Source organism: Coregonus clupeaformis, chromosome 23 (genome assembly GCF_020615455.1).
Source record: "Coregonus clupeaformis isolate EN_2021a chromosome 23, ASM2061545v1, whole genome shotgun sequence".
Lineage (NCBI taxonomy): Eukaryota > Metazoa > Chordata > Actinopteri > Salmoniformes > Salmonidae > Coregonus > Coregonus clupeaformis.
The window spans coordinates 15,443,025-15,457,953 of record NC_059214.1 but is presented as its reverse complement, the minus strand read 5'-3'; the positions used below and the strand labels follow the sequence as shown (position 1 = coordinate 15,457,953).

The 14,929-nt window shown below is 40.3% G+C and overlaps 2 protein-coding genes across 4 annotated transcripts in view; one reads left to right on the top strand and one right to left on the bottom strand.

Annotated features, from left to right (window-relative positions):
- Window positions 1–1,268: 1,268 nt before the first annotated feature.
- Window positions 1,269–5,438, bottom strand: LOC121536222 (anterior gradient protein 3). The gene is made up of 8 exons (XM_041843490.1): window positions 5,358–5,438; window positions 4,090–4,200; window positions 3,660–3,723; window positions 3,019–3,071; window positions 2,712–2,788; window positions 2,446–2,509; window positions 2,018–2,101; window positions 1,269–1,475 (listed from the first exon to the last, which is right to left on the bottom strand). The coding sequence occupies exons 2-8, from the start codon at window positions 4,193–4,195 to the stop codon at window positions 1,426–1,428; spliced, it is 498 nt and encodes a 165-aa protein (XP_041699424.1). The 5' UTR covers window positions 4,196–4,200; window positions 5,358–5,438; the 3' UTR covers window positions 1,269–1,425.
- Window positions 5,439–8,607: 3,169 nt separating this feature from the next.
- LOC121536649 (TRAF3-interacting protein 1-like) overlaps window positions 8,608–14,929 on the top strand; it is a 40,457-nt gene continuing 34,135 nt past the window's right edge. For all 3 annotated transcript variants that reach the window (XM_045206547.1, XM_045206546.1, XM_045206545.1), the window contains exons 1-2: window positions 8,608–8,831; window positions 14,129–14,197. In XM_045206547.1, the coding sequence (XP_045062482.1) occupies window positions 8,709–8,831; window positions 14,129–14,197 (192 nt within the window). In that variant the 5' untranslated portion in view covers window positions 8,608–8,708. The remainder of the gene's footprint in view (window positions 8,832–14,128; window positions 14,198–14,929) is intronic.

Below are 14,929 nucleotides of genomic sequence, written 5' to 3'. Positions count from 1 at the left end.
AGAATAATAGTGAAGACATCAAAACTATGAAATAACACACATGGAATCATGTAGTAAACAAAAGTGTGTTAACCAAATCCAAATATATTTGATATTTGAGATTCTTCAAAGTAGCCACCCTTTGCCTTGATGACAGCTTTGCACACTAATGTCCTCTCTTAATGACTTAGGAAAACAGCAAGATGACAACAATCTGTCTAAACTCATCGAGTTGACCCTTGGGAGATCCTTCACCTGTGATAGACAGACACCACTCTCCTCAATGGTACTCCCACCGGCTTTGGTCTTTGTCATGGTAGCAATGTAGGCTACGCTGTTACTCCCCGCATTTCCAGACGGCAGGTCGCAGGGAAGACGGTAGGGATCTAGACAGCCACAAGCCCGGTAAAATCACAAGTGCTAACCGCGCTAGCTTGATAGACCGCCAACAGTGGCAGCTAGGCCAGCTGCCACGCCAAGCAGCTCATCATCAGACCCTCGGCCGGAAGGGTCCCCGAACAGAGGGCAGCGGTCCCAGCATCTGATGCCAACAGCGCCGCAGGGATCCAAAATCAATAGGTAGCTAGCTAGTAACCAAACTTTTCCAATATAACACTTTTTCAGACACTTTCAGAACTTTCCAAAACAACAAACCGAGCGCTGCCTCATTCCACGTTCAACAGGAAGTGATGTGATTAATGGACTGCATCAAGTTTGTGAATGGTAAATAATGTATTGTCATTTTGGAGTCACTTTTATTGTAAATAAGAATATAATATGTTTCTAAACACTTCTACATGAATGTGGATGCTACCATGATTACAGATAATACTGAATGAATCATGAATGATGTTGAGTGAGAAAGTTAGACACACAAATATCATATCCCCCCCAAAATGCTAACCTCCCCTGTTATTGTAATGGTGAGAGTTTAGCATGTCTTGGGGGTATGATGTTTGTGCATCTAACTTTATCACTCATAATTATTCACAATTCATTCACCTCATGGAGTATAGAGACAAAATAATAAAAAATGCTTCACAGTCCCAATAATTACAGAGGGCACTGTACATGCCCTCATTGTAAATCTATTAAGCACTGAGCAGATAAGTCTTAAATCTATTAAATGAATATTTGAATATGTTTGCATCCTCTTGCATTCTTCAAAAATTAAGTAATGTCAACAACCCTCAGAGACAATGTCCATATAATGTTAAATGTATATATTTTGTCTGTTTTAGCATTTGGAGTCAAAAGCAAAAGAACATCAACAAATTCAGTACACTGCACACTGTCATTCATCTTTATTGATCATCTATTGTATACATTCTGTGTAAAAAAATATGAATGTCCAAGACTCATTGAACCCCTCTGGTTGTTGCTGTTGATCCCAGGACAGGGAAGGGCCCAGTTGCTTATGGGTACAGTGTTTATAAGGCTGTGAGGTCACAGTTCAGTGTGCAGTAGAAGCTTGGCTTTTTTCATGTTCTCGGCCACTATGGAGAGAGGGACAAGAAGCTTGGGTAAGAATCTGTTTACCAGGGAAGGGGTGAATTCCGTTTCATGTCAGGAAGAGAATTGGAATTCCAATTCAAGAACTGACTGAATTTAAATGGCCCAACCCTGCTTTACATTGTTCTGATAGTAGTGTAGATTGACCAAACAATTAATTATTTTACACTTTGAGCAACTACAGTAATAATTTGCTTAATTTTTGACTAATAAAAATTGTTCTTTAACTTTTCAGCTTTTCATTTGAGCAAGTAAAGTAAAACCTTTATGAAGTATTCATCCACCCCCTCAACCGCCCACCTTCTCTCCCGCTAAGAACTAGCCTTAAATATTCTCATTATTTTGCGGTTGCATCTCCCAACTCTCTCCTCTCAACTAGTTAGTGGATGAGGTGAAGGAAGAAGGAGTAGAACCAAGTAAGTGCAATCTGTGTTATTGGAAAACAGGTGTGTGTGTGTGTTAAGCAGGCAACAGAAGGATGTCTGACTCTCATAGGACCTCATTAGGGAAGAAGAGGGACACTCACAGTATGGGACGTCGCTCGGCTTGTAGGTGTACAGGTGGTTACTGTACTTCCCAGCAAGGTCTGCACGCACAGTCATGGATGGATCTGTGGGGAGGAGAGCTATTTTGGAGCACTTTGCCAAAGCTTCAAAACATAATACATCATTATGGGGGCATAACTAGATTGTAATGCTTTATTCATACTATTCCATTTCTAACACTATGGCGACATAAATTACATTGATCCCTTGATCAAGACCCACACATGTAAGTTATTTGGTGGTTCTTAGGCAAATGGCTACTGATTTAAAATAAAGTTATGTGAGGCACTGAATACAGTTGCATCAAAGATCTCACAGCAAGCATTGGACATTGTGAGTGATGTGTTGGGGATTCAGAATAAGTGGTGATTTATTTCCTAAGTGAGATGACATAGTAGAAGAGACCCACCAACAAACATGATTCTTGGAACGTAGTTGCCATCTGGTGCCAGATTCGTGTCTTCAGTCTCATGCTGAAAAATAAATCAAAATATACATTTCTAATCAACATCTATCATCTATTTAACATCTAAATTCTAATATTTACCTCCAAGTAAGGAAATAATGAAATGCATGATACAATGTATGATCTGTGATTGGGATATGGTTATAACCATATAATTTCATTGCTTCCAATGAGTTTATGTTGAAAAGCAATAAAATGTTATCAATTACCATCAAATTGAGCATAACAAAATCCTTTTGGGCCATTTTCTGAATGGTTTTATCAGCAGCAAACGCCGCCTTCAGAGCTGTGGAAGGAAGTGTGACAGAATGACAGTTAGTGAGAAGCTCACCTTTAACTTCAACACACTTTATCCTTATAAAGTGGAATTTGTCATACAAGCCTTTACAAATGATCATGTCTAGAGACATGTTGATACAAGACCAGAATTACTTGAACTGTAAGGCAACAAAGACCTTGGTTGGGGCTGTTTGGTTAGATGACGTATGTGTGAGTATGAAAGCACAGCAGTATTACCTTGACTATGAGGACAATCCTCCATGTGATGAATGACCATCAGAGGCTTCTTACTGTGGGAATATGAGGACACAGACAAAAAAAAGAACACATTCCACTGCAGAATAAGTAGTGGGTGGATATGTTTACAGAGAAGCACAACGTCCCAAGTCCCTGGTGTCGTTATGGAGATAAGAGAACACAGGCTGGGTGTGTCCCAAATGGCAACCTATTTCCTATTCTATTCCTATTTGATAGTGCACTACTTTTGACCAGGGCGCTATCTAGTGAATATGTTGCCCGTGCCATTTGGGATGCAACCATATAATAAATATGATGATTTCCGTTACAGTTTGATTAGTTTCATTGGACAGGTTCAATTAATGGGGCACAGTGATATGTGATTGTCTCACCTAGCTATCTTAAGATGAATGCACTGTAAGTCGCTCTGGATAAAAGTGTCTGATAATTGACTAAAATGTCAATTGTAAATGTGATATAATAATTGTGAGGATATGGCTGTAACGTAAGCAGATGGCTTTAATAAAAAATGTCACTCAGACGTTTGAAAGACTGCTCTAATTGTCAAACATATGCCACTAACCAAACAACACAATTGCAATTTGATGTCTTGTTGTGTATTTTGTCTAATCTTGTCTTACCTTTCTTTCATTGTCTTCAGGGCTTCCTCATAGGTCTGGACCCAGGTAATGTAATTTCCCCATCCTGAGACAAAATTGAGGATGGAAATCAGAATTAATGGATTTGGTGTTAATGTAATGGGGATGGAGAACTGTTTTAGTACACTCAGAAAAAAGGTGCTTTAGAACATGAAAGGGTTCTTCAGCTGTCCCCATAGGAGAACCCTTTTTTGTTCCAGGTAGAATCCTTTTGGTTCCAGGTAGAACCCTTTTGAGTTCTATGTAGAACCCTTTCCACAGAAGGTTCTATGTGGAACCCAAAAGGGTTCTACCTGGAACCAAAAAGGGTTATCCTATGGGGACAGCTGAAGAACCCTTTTTTTCTGGGAGTGTAGTAAACTTAAATAGACGTTAGGGGTGGGGCTAGGATACATTGATACATCAGCCTTACCTCTTGAGAGAGTTTGAGGGCTTTGCCTTGTTTTCTTCTGTAGGGAAACTTCCATACAGGTGACAAAGAGCAATGCGAAGAGAGACCAGCAATACATGGTGGTCATCAGTTCTGAGATAGAGAGAGGAGGAAGCAGTCAAGTCAAACTGTTCAAAAATATTTTTACATGGGACCCTATTCAAAACCCTGGCACCAAATCTCATGTGCACTGGCCAGTTTACATTCATGTTACCAATCTGTCACAATGAGACAACTTTTTCATGCTCGGGTGGTGGACATCATACTCAACTATGTTAATCTGCCTCTGAATTCTCTCACACACCCTTTGCGCTTAGAACTCAAACAACACAATTGCAATGTGATATGTCTTGTGTATTTTGTTCTGCATGCCAATGATCCTGATTTTGGGATCTGACAACTGAGCAATTAATGAAGGCGTTGCATGCTTTGTGTCAGAACAGGATTGGCCAGTTCCATTACAATTATATGTGCCTTAATGGCACAGTGAATTGGCACATAAAAATGTAATACCTGTATGTTTATTAATATGTATTTATCTAACCTTTATTTGACCAGGGAGTCATACTTCGACCAAGGTCTCTTTTACAGATGAGCCCTGAATTACATAAATTACAAAAAGTTAGCCATCCCTGAGACCGGGTGTGGTAACTCGTATGTCTAAAGTTTAGTAATGATGTTCGGTATGGTTGGACTTTTTGTAAAAGGGCTTTATAAATGAAAACATAGCAATGTATCAACCTATAACTTGAGTCTTGACCATATAAAAGTCAAGTGTCATAAAAAAGGAACCCCTTCCAAAAACACTTGCCTTGTGCCATTTAGGGGTAGGCCTATCTCAATACAATTGCCTAAATTAATAGTAGAGATATTTGTATTGGCCTACTGAAACAGGCCAATCCTGTTTGGTTATGTGTGTCCCATTTCCTCAAAGTACTCCTGTTCTCGATTATGACATTTTGTCTATTAGTATTTTAAAATTCTAAAATAAAACCCTGTACCAGTATACTGTTTTTTAGAGTTTGCACAGATCATATTCATGTATGCGTAACTTCAAACAACTGATTTGGTGTCAGTCTGTTTCTTCTTCTGCCAAATTGCCAAAGGCAAAATTAAGGTTTTAACATTATTGAATGTTGACAGAGATAGGCCTATACACCAACCAGGTTATTCAAATGTTGCATCAAGTGAACACAATAATATTACAAGTTTCAACTAAGAAATGTTGTTCAATAATATAGAAATCTTACCTATTGCACAGGCACAGAGGAGTGTCTAGAGGAGTGTCTGTAGCCTACGTCCAAGCTGACAGTAACTTGGTTTTGATTTGCAGGTCTTTTTGTAGACAACAGAACTCACCAAACAGGTATGGGGAGCCAGGCCTACCCCAATTGTTTTATTTATTTTGTACATATTTTTTATATTTTTTATTCTCTCTACTTGTCAGTGTTCCAAACGGGACATATATATTTTTTTTACCTAAACATTTAAACACCATCAGAATTCATAGCAAGCAGTGCACTGGGTTAGTCATATTTTATTAAATATAACAGAATAAATTAACTGGAATGACATTCACTCTCATGGGATGGGTTGCCAAAAAATCATTAACTGAAAGCCACATCCCCAGTAAGCCCTGAATATGACTGCATTGAGGCATATGTCACAGTGCTTCTATGGCTATACAGTGAGGGAAAAAAGTATTTGCTCCCCTGCTGATTTTGTATGTTTGCCCACTGATAAAGACATGATCAGTCTATAATTTTAATGGTAGGTTTATTTGAACAGTGAGAGACAGAATAACAACAACACAATCCAGAAAAACGCATGTCAAAAATGTTATAAATTGATTTGCATTTTAATGAGGGAAATAAGTATTTGACCCCTCTGCAAAACATGCCTTAGTACTTGGTAGCAAAACCCTTGTTGGCAATCACAGAGGTCAGACGTTTCTTGTAGTTGGCCACCAGGTTTGCACACATCTCAGGAGGGATTTTGTCCCACTCCTCTTTGCAGATCTTCTCCAAGTCATTAAGGTTTCGAGGCTGATGTTTGGCAACTCGAACCTTCAGCTCCCTCCACAGATTTTCTATGGGATTAAGGTCTGGAGACTGGCTAGGCCACTCCAGGACCTTAATGTGCTTCTTCTTGAGCCACTCCTTTGTTGCCTTGGCTATGTGTTTTGGGTCATTGTCATGCTGGAATACCCATCCACGACCCATTTTCAATGTCATGGCTGAGGGAAGATTTGACGGTACATGGCCCCGTCCATCGTCCCTTTGATGCGGTGAAGTTGTCCTGTCCCCTTAGCAGAAAAACACCCCAAAGCATAATGTTTCCACCTCCATGTTTGACGGTGGGGATGGTGTTCTTGGGGTCATAGGCAGCATTCCTCCTCCTCCAAACACGGTGAGTTGAGTTGATGCCAAAGAGCTCGATTTTGGTCTCATCTGACCACAACACTTTCACCCAGTTCTCCTCTGAATCATTCAGATGTTCATTGGCAAACTTCAGACGGGCCTGTATATGTGCTTTCTTGAGCAGGGGGACCTTGCGGGCGCTGCAGGATTTCAGTCCTTCATGGCGTAGTGTGTTACCAATTGTTTTCTTGGTGACTATGGTCCCAGCTGCCTTGAGATCATTGACAAGATCGTCCCGTGTAGTTCTGGGCTGATTCCTCACCGTTCTCATGGCCGAGGGAGATTGACAGTTCTTTTGTGTTTCTTCCATTTGCGAATAATCGCACCAACTGTTGTCACCTTCTCACCAAGCTGCTTGGCGATGGTCTTGTAGCCCATTCCAGCCTTGTGTAGGTCTACAATCTTGTCCCTGACATCCTTGGAGAGCTCTTTGGTCTTGGCCATGGTGGAGAGTTTGGAATCTGATTGATTGATTGCTTCTGTGGACTGGTGTCTTTTATACAGGTAACAAACTGAGATTAGGAGCACTCCCTTTAAGAGTGTGCTCCTAATCTCAGCTCGTTAGCTGTATAAAAGACACCTGGGAGCCAGAACTCTTTCTGATTGAGAGGGGGTCAAATACTTGTTTCCCTCAATAAAATGCAAATCAATTCATAACATTTTTGACATTCGTTTTTCTGGATTTTTGTGTTTTTATTCTGTCTTTCACTGTTCAAATAAACCTACCATTAAAATTATAGACTGATCATTTCTTTGTCAGTGGGCAAACATACAAAATCAACAGGGGATCAAATACTTTTTTCCCTCACTGTATACTGTACACCATGCCACTGCCTATTTCATTTGTTCATTTAGCAAACAAGACAGCTGATAATCCAGTGCCTTTGTCACAGTCAACACACCTATTTTTAAGCTTTAATTAGCTTTAAAATTCAACATTGCAAAATGTGTAGAATAGCATGAGATGAGCTATAAAACTGCAACTTTTCCTCTGGCACATGGCAAAATGTGTAGAATTGCAATAAATTAACTTTAAAACAGCAACATTTTCTCTCAGCCTCATGGCAAAATGTGTAGAATAGAATGAGAAGTTATAAAACTGCATATGTTTCTCTTTGCCCAATGGCAAAATGTGTAAAATTGGTGGATGTTAGCTGCTCCCCAGGAAGTTAGCTGCTCTTGAATTTGACTACCACCATCAATTTTTCTATGCTAGCTATGCTATCAGTTTATACTAACAGCAGTTAGCATTTAGCAGTCACTTCTTCTAAACCTGAAAAGGGACTACTTCTAAATGTTATGCAGCGAAAACAGCCAAATATATCCAAATCAGACTTTAGTAACCACATTGTGGGCCTGTTACAATACATGAATCATGACGGATTTGAGGAATATCCACTTTGTTATATCCAAGCCAGCGTCTTCCTACTGTCCCCCACGGTCTGCGTCCCATTAATCGCTTTACTGCATCTATGCTTTCTGCTCTTGTATCTTTGGATTGAGAACATGACAGTTTTAAAATGAAGAGAATGTTATGTTGTTCATGTTCTCAATTTAGAAACTAAATTCTCTCTAATTTGTACAACTTGTGGAACGTTTAAAAAAACAAAAACGTTTTGACTGCATTGATTGTTTTTGTTGCCATGGTCAGCAACAGGGGTGTATTCATTACCAAGGGATTTTAGGACATTATTTTTTATTTTTTATCCAGTCAGATAAACCTGCCGAACAGCCTAGAGACCGCACACATAAAGCACACCGTTGCCTCGTTTTGTATCACATTCCAATGATAAAACTGGGGGGGACAAAAATGCAATTTCAGAAAGTGGTGGGACATTGTCGTCGTTTGATATTTTTATACATGAGGCTTATTTGATCTAATAGAAGCTTCGTAATGGTTAGGTTGTTACGAGTGTACTGATATAAGTTTGATGCACATGACATCCCGGCAACTTTGAGAAAACACACTTTATATCGGAGTTGTCCCGCCCCCCACTGTTAGGACGGAGACACAAGCATCTCGCCATTATATCCAGTATCTCTGATTTAGCACAAGCGCATTTCAGATTAATGCTGCATTGTGGGATTGGATGCAATTGACATAGCGACAGGAGAGTTGATGGGAGAACGGTCTCATTTTTATCAATAACTTTGGGGGAATTTATCATTTGAACAGCTGCCATGGACGGTTCAGTGGCCAAAAAGACCCAAGACACTTTAGGGAAAGTGATAAAGAAACCACCTCTTACTGAAAAACTGCTCAGCAAACCTCCGTTTCGATACCTGCACGACATATTCAGTGAGGTGAGTGATTAGCTAGTTAACTAGGTAATGTTAGCTTGCTAAGCTAGTTCGTTAGTTAGCTAATATTGGCTACTAACTACAGAGAGAGCTGGCTAGTTAGAAGGGATTTTGAAGACTTTTATAGCTACGCTAACTACCATTTATCCCCTGTAAAAACCAGCCAACCAACGTTTCAGCATTGAGACTGAGTCATGATAATTAACTACCTGTCCTAGCTAGCTATCAAATCAGCGTCGTTTTTCGACGTTGCTAGGCACTCCTGTCTGCTTGGTTTAGCAAACAAAACCAAGTCGTGGCTCCGGAAAATGTGACTTCTCACTTTATCTATGTCACAAATATGAAATAATTACTCATGAAACGGTTGAAAACATTATCCTTCAACAAATTGAATGTCTTCCCCTGCACTAGTTAGCTAAAGTGTACTAGCTAGTTAGCAGGTACGGATACTTATTTTTTGTCACCGAAGTGTTGTGAGGGTGTCATCCCTGTTATGAAATGAGTCCTCCTAACCTCCTATTCGAAATTACGGTCAATGAGCTTATCCCTAAATGCAGCTGGATTGCTTGTTTGGAATTGGGCTGTCTTCCCTAACTAACTAGTTAGGATGGCAACATGAAGACATGGCACTGTGGAAGGGTGGTGCTTGCTTGTAATATGCTTACTTGTTATAGCCTAAATAACATAAAAAGCAGACCATTGATCATGATTCTAAATCCACTGTAATTTGTACTTGACATAACAAGTATCATGATGGCAGGGACATGGGACAGGCAGTTACATGCCCTCAAATGGTGCCTTCAGTAAGTATTTACACCCCTAGACTTTTCCCAAATGTTGCTGTGTTACAGCCTGAATTTCAAATGGATTACTTATTGTCACTGGTATACACACGATACCCTATAATCTCCAAGTGGAATTAATGTTTTTTGAAAAATGTCTTGAGTCAATAAGTATTCAACCCCTTTGTTATGGCAAGCCTAAATATGTTCAGGAGTAAAAATTTGCTTAATAAGTTGCATGGACTCACTCTGTGTGCAATAATAGTGTTTAACATGATTTTTGAATGACTACCTCATCCCTGTACCCCACACATACAATTATCTGTAAGGTCCCTCAGTCGAGCAGTGAATTTTTAACACAGATTCAAACACTAAGACTAGAGGTTTTCCAATGCCTCGCAAAGAAAGGGCACCTTTTGGTAGATGGGGAAAAAATAATAATCTGACATTGAATATCCCTTTATTAAATTATTTTACCTTGGTTTCTCCCCTCCTACAAATACAGGCGTCCTTCCTAACTCAGTTCCCGGAGAGGAAGGAAACCACTCAGGGAGATGAATTCACCTTTCAGCAGGACAATAACTTAAAACAGAAGGCCAAATCTACACTTGAGTTTCTTACCAAGAATACATTGAATGTTCTTGAGTGGCCGAGCTTCAGTTTTGACTTAAATCTACTTGAAAATCTTAAGGCAAGACCTGAAAATGGTTGTCCAGCAATGATCAACAACCAATTTGACAGAGCTTGAAGAATTTTGAAAAGAATAATGGGCGAATGTTGCACAATCCAGGTGTGGAAAGCTCTTAGAGACTTACCCAGAGACTCACAGCTTTAATCGCTGCCAAAGGTGCTTCTACAAAGTATAAACCTAGGGGTGTGAATACTTATGTAAATGACACATTTCTGTGTAACATTTTCAAAAAAATAAAAAAAGTCTAAAAACATGTTTTCACTTTGCCATTATGGGGTATTGTGTGTAGATGGATGAGAAAACAAATAATTTGAAATAATTTTGAATTTGGGCTGTAACACATCAACATGTGGAATAAGTCAAGGGGTATGAATAATTCCGGAGGCACTGTACGCACATTGAGTGTGATGCTGTGAAAATGGCTTCCTCGCTAGAGGGTTTGCCAGTGGCTGGGTCTGTGCCACAAGCTATACCAGGCTCAGCAAAGATTATCCAGGCAGAGCAGACTGACAGATCCACTTGCACAAGACTACATCATCTTCTGGACAGAACACACTCTGAGCTAGTCTGTCATATAGGTCATTCAGGTTGCGTTTGGCCAGTGCTGTTCCCACGAGCAGCAGAGCTGAGTACACTCTTAACCCCATTCAATTGGTAGTCTCTCTCTCCTCCTTCAGTTCAGTTTCTCACCTTTCAGTATATGCTCATGCATATTTGATAAGTGTGTTGGCATGGATGACACAATCGACCCTTCACTAAACCCCACCCCAGAATTTAGGGCACCAATCACAGTGCTCCAATGGATAGCAACTGTTGCTGACTCTGACATCACAAGCTCACCATTTAATCGCATTAAATATATTTTATCTATTTGATTTAGAATTTTATAACCCTTTTAGGTCTAATTATTTATTATAATAATGTTTTTTTCTATAGCCCATAGAAACGTGTTGAATAACACATTCATACGGTGCATTCGGAAAGAATTCAGACCCCTTAACCTTTTCCACATTTTGTTACGTTAGAGCCTTATTTTAAAATGGATTTTTAAATAATTGTCATCAATCTACACACAATACCCCATAATGACAAAGCAAAAACACGTTTTTAGAAATTTTAGCAAATTTATTAAAAATATAAAACTCACATTTTACATAACTATTCAGACCCTTTACTCAGTACTTTGTTGAAGCACCTTTGGCAGCGATTACAGCCTCGAGTCTTCTTGGGTATGATACTACAAACTTGTCACAACTGTATTTGGGGAGTTTCTCCCATTCTTCTCTGCAGATCCTCTCAAGCTCTGTCAGGTTGGATGGGGTGCGTCGCTGCACAGCTATTTTCAGGTCTCTCCAGAGATGTTCGATCGGGTTCGAGTCCGAGCGCTGTCTGGGCCACTCAAGGACATTCAGAGACTTGTCCCGAAGCCACTCCTGCGTTGTCTTGGCTGTGTGCTTAGGGTAGTTGTCCTGTTTGGAAGGTGAACCTTCAACCCAATCTGAGGTCCTGAGCGCTCTGGAGCAGGTTTTTATCAAGGATCTCTCTAATTCGCTCTCGTTAATCTTTCCCTTGATCCTGACTAGTCTCCCAGTCTCTGCCACAGAATAACAACCCCACAGTATGAAGCTGCCACCACAATGCTTCACCTTAGGGATAGTGCCAGGTTTCCTCCAGACGCGACGCTTGGCATTCAGGCCAACAAGTTCAATTTTGGTTTCATCAGACCAGAGAATTTTGTTTCTCATGGTCAGAGTCCTTTAGGTGCCTTTTTGGCAAACTCCAAGTGGGCTGTCATGTGCCTGTTACTTAAGAGTGGCTTCCGTCTGGCCATTCTACCATAAAGGCCTGATTGGTGGAGTGCTGCAGAGATGGTTGTCCTTCTGGAAAGTTATCCCATCTCCACAGAGGAACTCTGGAGCTCTGTCAGTGACCATCAGGTTCTTGGTCACCTCCCCTGATTGCTCAGTTTGGCCGGGCGGCCAGCTCTAGGAAGAATCTTGGTGGTTCCAAACTTCTTCCATTTAAGAGTGATGGAGGCCACTGTGTTCTTGGGGACCTTCAATGCTGCATACATTTTTTGGTACCCTTCCCCAGATCTGTACCTCAACACAATCCTGTCTCGGAGCTCTACAGACAATTCCTTTGACCTCATGGCTTTGTTTTTGCTCTGACATGCAATTTCAACTGTGGGACCTTATATAGACAGGTGTGTGCCTTTCCAAATCATGTCCAATGAATGTAATTTACCACAGGTGGACTCCAATCAAGTTGTAGAAACATCTCAAGGATGATGAATGGAAACATGATGCACCTGGAGCTCAATTTCGAGTCTCATAGCAAAGGGTCTGAATACATATGTAAATAAGATATTTGCTAAAATTTCTAAAAACCTGTTTTCCCTTTGTTATTATGGGGTATTGTGTGTAGATTGATGAGGAATTTGATTTATTTAATCCATTTTAAAAGAAGGCTGTAACGTAACAAAATATGGAAAAAGGGAAGGTCTGAATACGTTCTGAATGCACTGTACATGTCAAAAAGTAATAGCAAGGAATAAGGTTTTGAAGTGTCTGTCCTATATCTAGGAGATAGAAGAAAGCTCAGGAAATATTTTTTGTTTTTTGGACACATATTTAACCCCTTATTTTTGATGCTACAAAACTACATCCATACTTCCATTCGTTTGTATGGGTTACCTTCAGACGAGTCCCGTGACACTTGTGGGGGTCGTAGAGCAAATCGGAGAACACCATCATATTAGCTTATAGCTGAAACAGTTCGGATGCTACAGATGTTTTCGTGAAGACCGATTTTTTTGGGATGTCTCATGGTCTGACAAACACAGCTATAACTCGGCCACCTTCCATTGCAGATGCGGAAGGCCGACATAGGCGGCTACAGTGGATTGAGACGCAGCCCATGCAAAAAATAGATATTTCTCGCTTTACTTTGATGGGGATATTTAAAAAAATGTTATTTAGAGTGCGTCAATAGACTTAAGGATTAATGTAACTTGTTTTCTCAATTTATGTTAGCTAAATTAGCAATGTTATGACTACAACTCACATCTGCTGGTTATAGCTTTGACTGCATGCTGACAGTGAATTCAGTCAGCCATTCATAGCCTACAAACAATTTTACCAGGTTCCTGTGAAGCAATGACAAAGGTGCATAAAGATGACGGTCCCCATGTACTTACCACAAATGCTAGGTTTGCTTTATTGTACATTGCTCTCCATTACTCTAGCTCCAGGAAGGCGGCAATTTGAAAAAACGAAAAAGTAGATTGTGCTGATGTACTGGCACATTGAACCATGTTGCGCGCCATAGTTTAAGAACTCTATGGGTAGTGCTAAAAACAATGACATAATATCAGAATTCTTCCATCTTCATGCACCTTCGCCATCATAATGACAGTCCACCACAACATACCCAGGAGTTTCCTAATTAGCAAGGGGTAATCTGTGTTTAATAGAAACAGTTTGAGATCGTTGTGAGGGGATTTCGCCAGTGGTTGAATGGGAAATTGACCTTCCCGGGAAAATGAAGTCTGAGGTTGCAACATTAACCAAGATATTAACCAAGAGTGCCGGGGCTTAGCAAAGGGTCAATTGTAATGATTATCAATGTCTTGTTGACCACTGAATTTAGCGTACGTGTATTGAATATAACTTACTAACTGACTTTATTTGGTTTTCCCTCCCCAACACCATAGGCTCAAAATGAACGGCTTAAAATCAGTCATGCTGTACTGCATTGATAATTACAACCATATAGTGGCTAACCGCTGCCTCATTTGGCAATGTATGCTGTCTTTTCTCCTATAGGTGATCCGGACCACTGGCTTCATGAAGGGACTCTATGCAGAGACGGAGATGAAGTCAGACAATGTAAAGGTAACACATTTTCTCCATTTGATCACTTGGAGGAATTTTGTGAAACACCAGAACAGACTGAAGTCATGTAGTAGGCCCCCTGCCTATGAATATGTTGATTTGGCCTAGTAGTTATACTCTACTGTGACAGATCGAATGAGTAATTGTCTATTTCACAGCCATTATGAAATAAATGATACATAGCCTAGCTCTTAAGGCGTCCGCATGCTTTCCAACCGGAATAGTTCGTTCATATATTATGAAGAAATTGTTCGTTATGGTCTTCGGCAAGGGTTTTTTCAGGTGTTTTTTTTAAGGGAGTATGTGAGCACACTCGTTCGGCTAGCTGAGTTCAGCTACGTGCCAGCCGAACCAAAGCATGCAGAAGCCTTTAGGCCTATCTCATACAGTGATTGCTCTGTGAGCTGGGAATGAATCAGACTCTCACTATCTGCTTAGACGGGGGCTTTTTAACACTAAGTGGATAGATATCATCTCACTGTGTTTCTGCCTACACTTATCTTTGTGTGTTTGTCACTTCCAGCACTCTGCCTGTGTGTGAAAAACATCCAGCCATGACATGGCATGAGTGTAACCCAAGAAGGCTTGTGTAGTTATATAACCTAAAACTCTCAGTACTAGAGTGGTCAGTGGGCTGTGACTCAGGCCGTATCAGAGGTGGCGTAATGCCACACTGTTGTGTTATCAGACCACTGGCTGACCTGGGGTCAGAGTCTTTGCGAGACAACCATC

Coding starts and splice junctions, on each gene's coding strand:
- LOC121536222 (XM_041843490.1), bottom strand. CDS start 4,195: ATGACCACCATGTATTGCTGGTCTCTCTTCGCATTGCTCTTTGTCACC. Junction 3,724..4,089: donor CCCTCAAACTCTCTCAAGAG/GTAAGGCTGATG, acceptor ATTTTGTCTCAG/GATGGGGAAATTACATTACC. Junction 2,789..3,018: donor GGATTGTCCTCATAGTCAAG/GTAATACTGCTG, acceptor TTCCTTCCACAG/CTCTGAAGGCGGCGTTTGCT.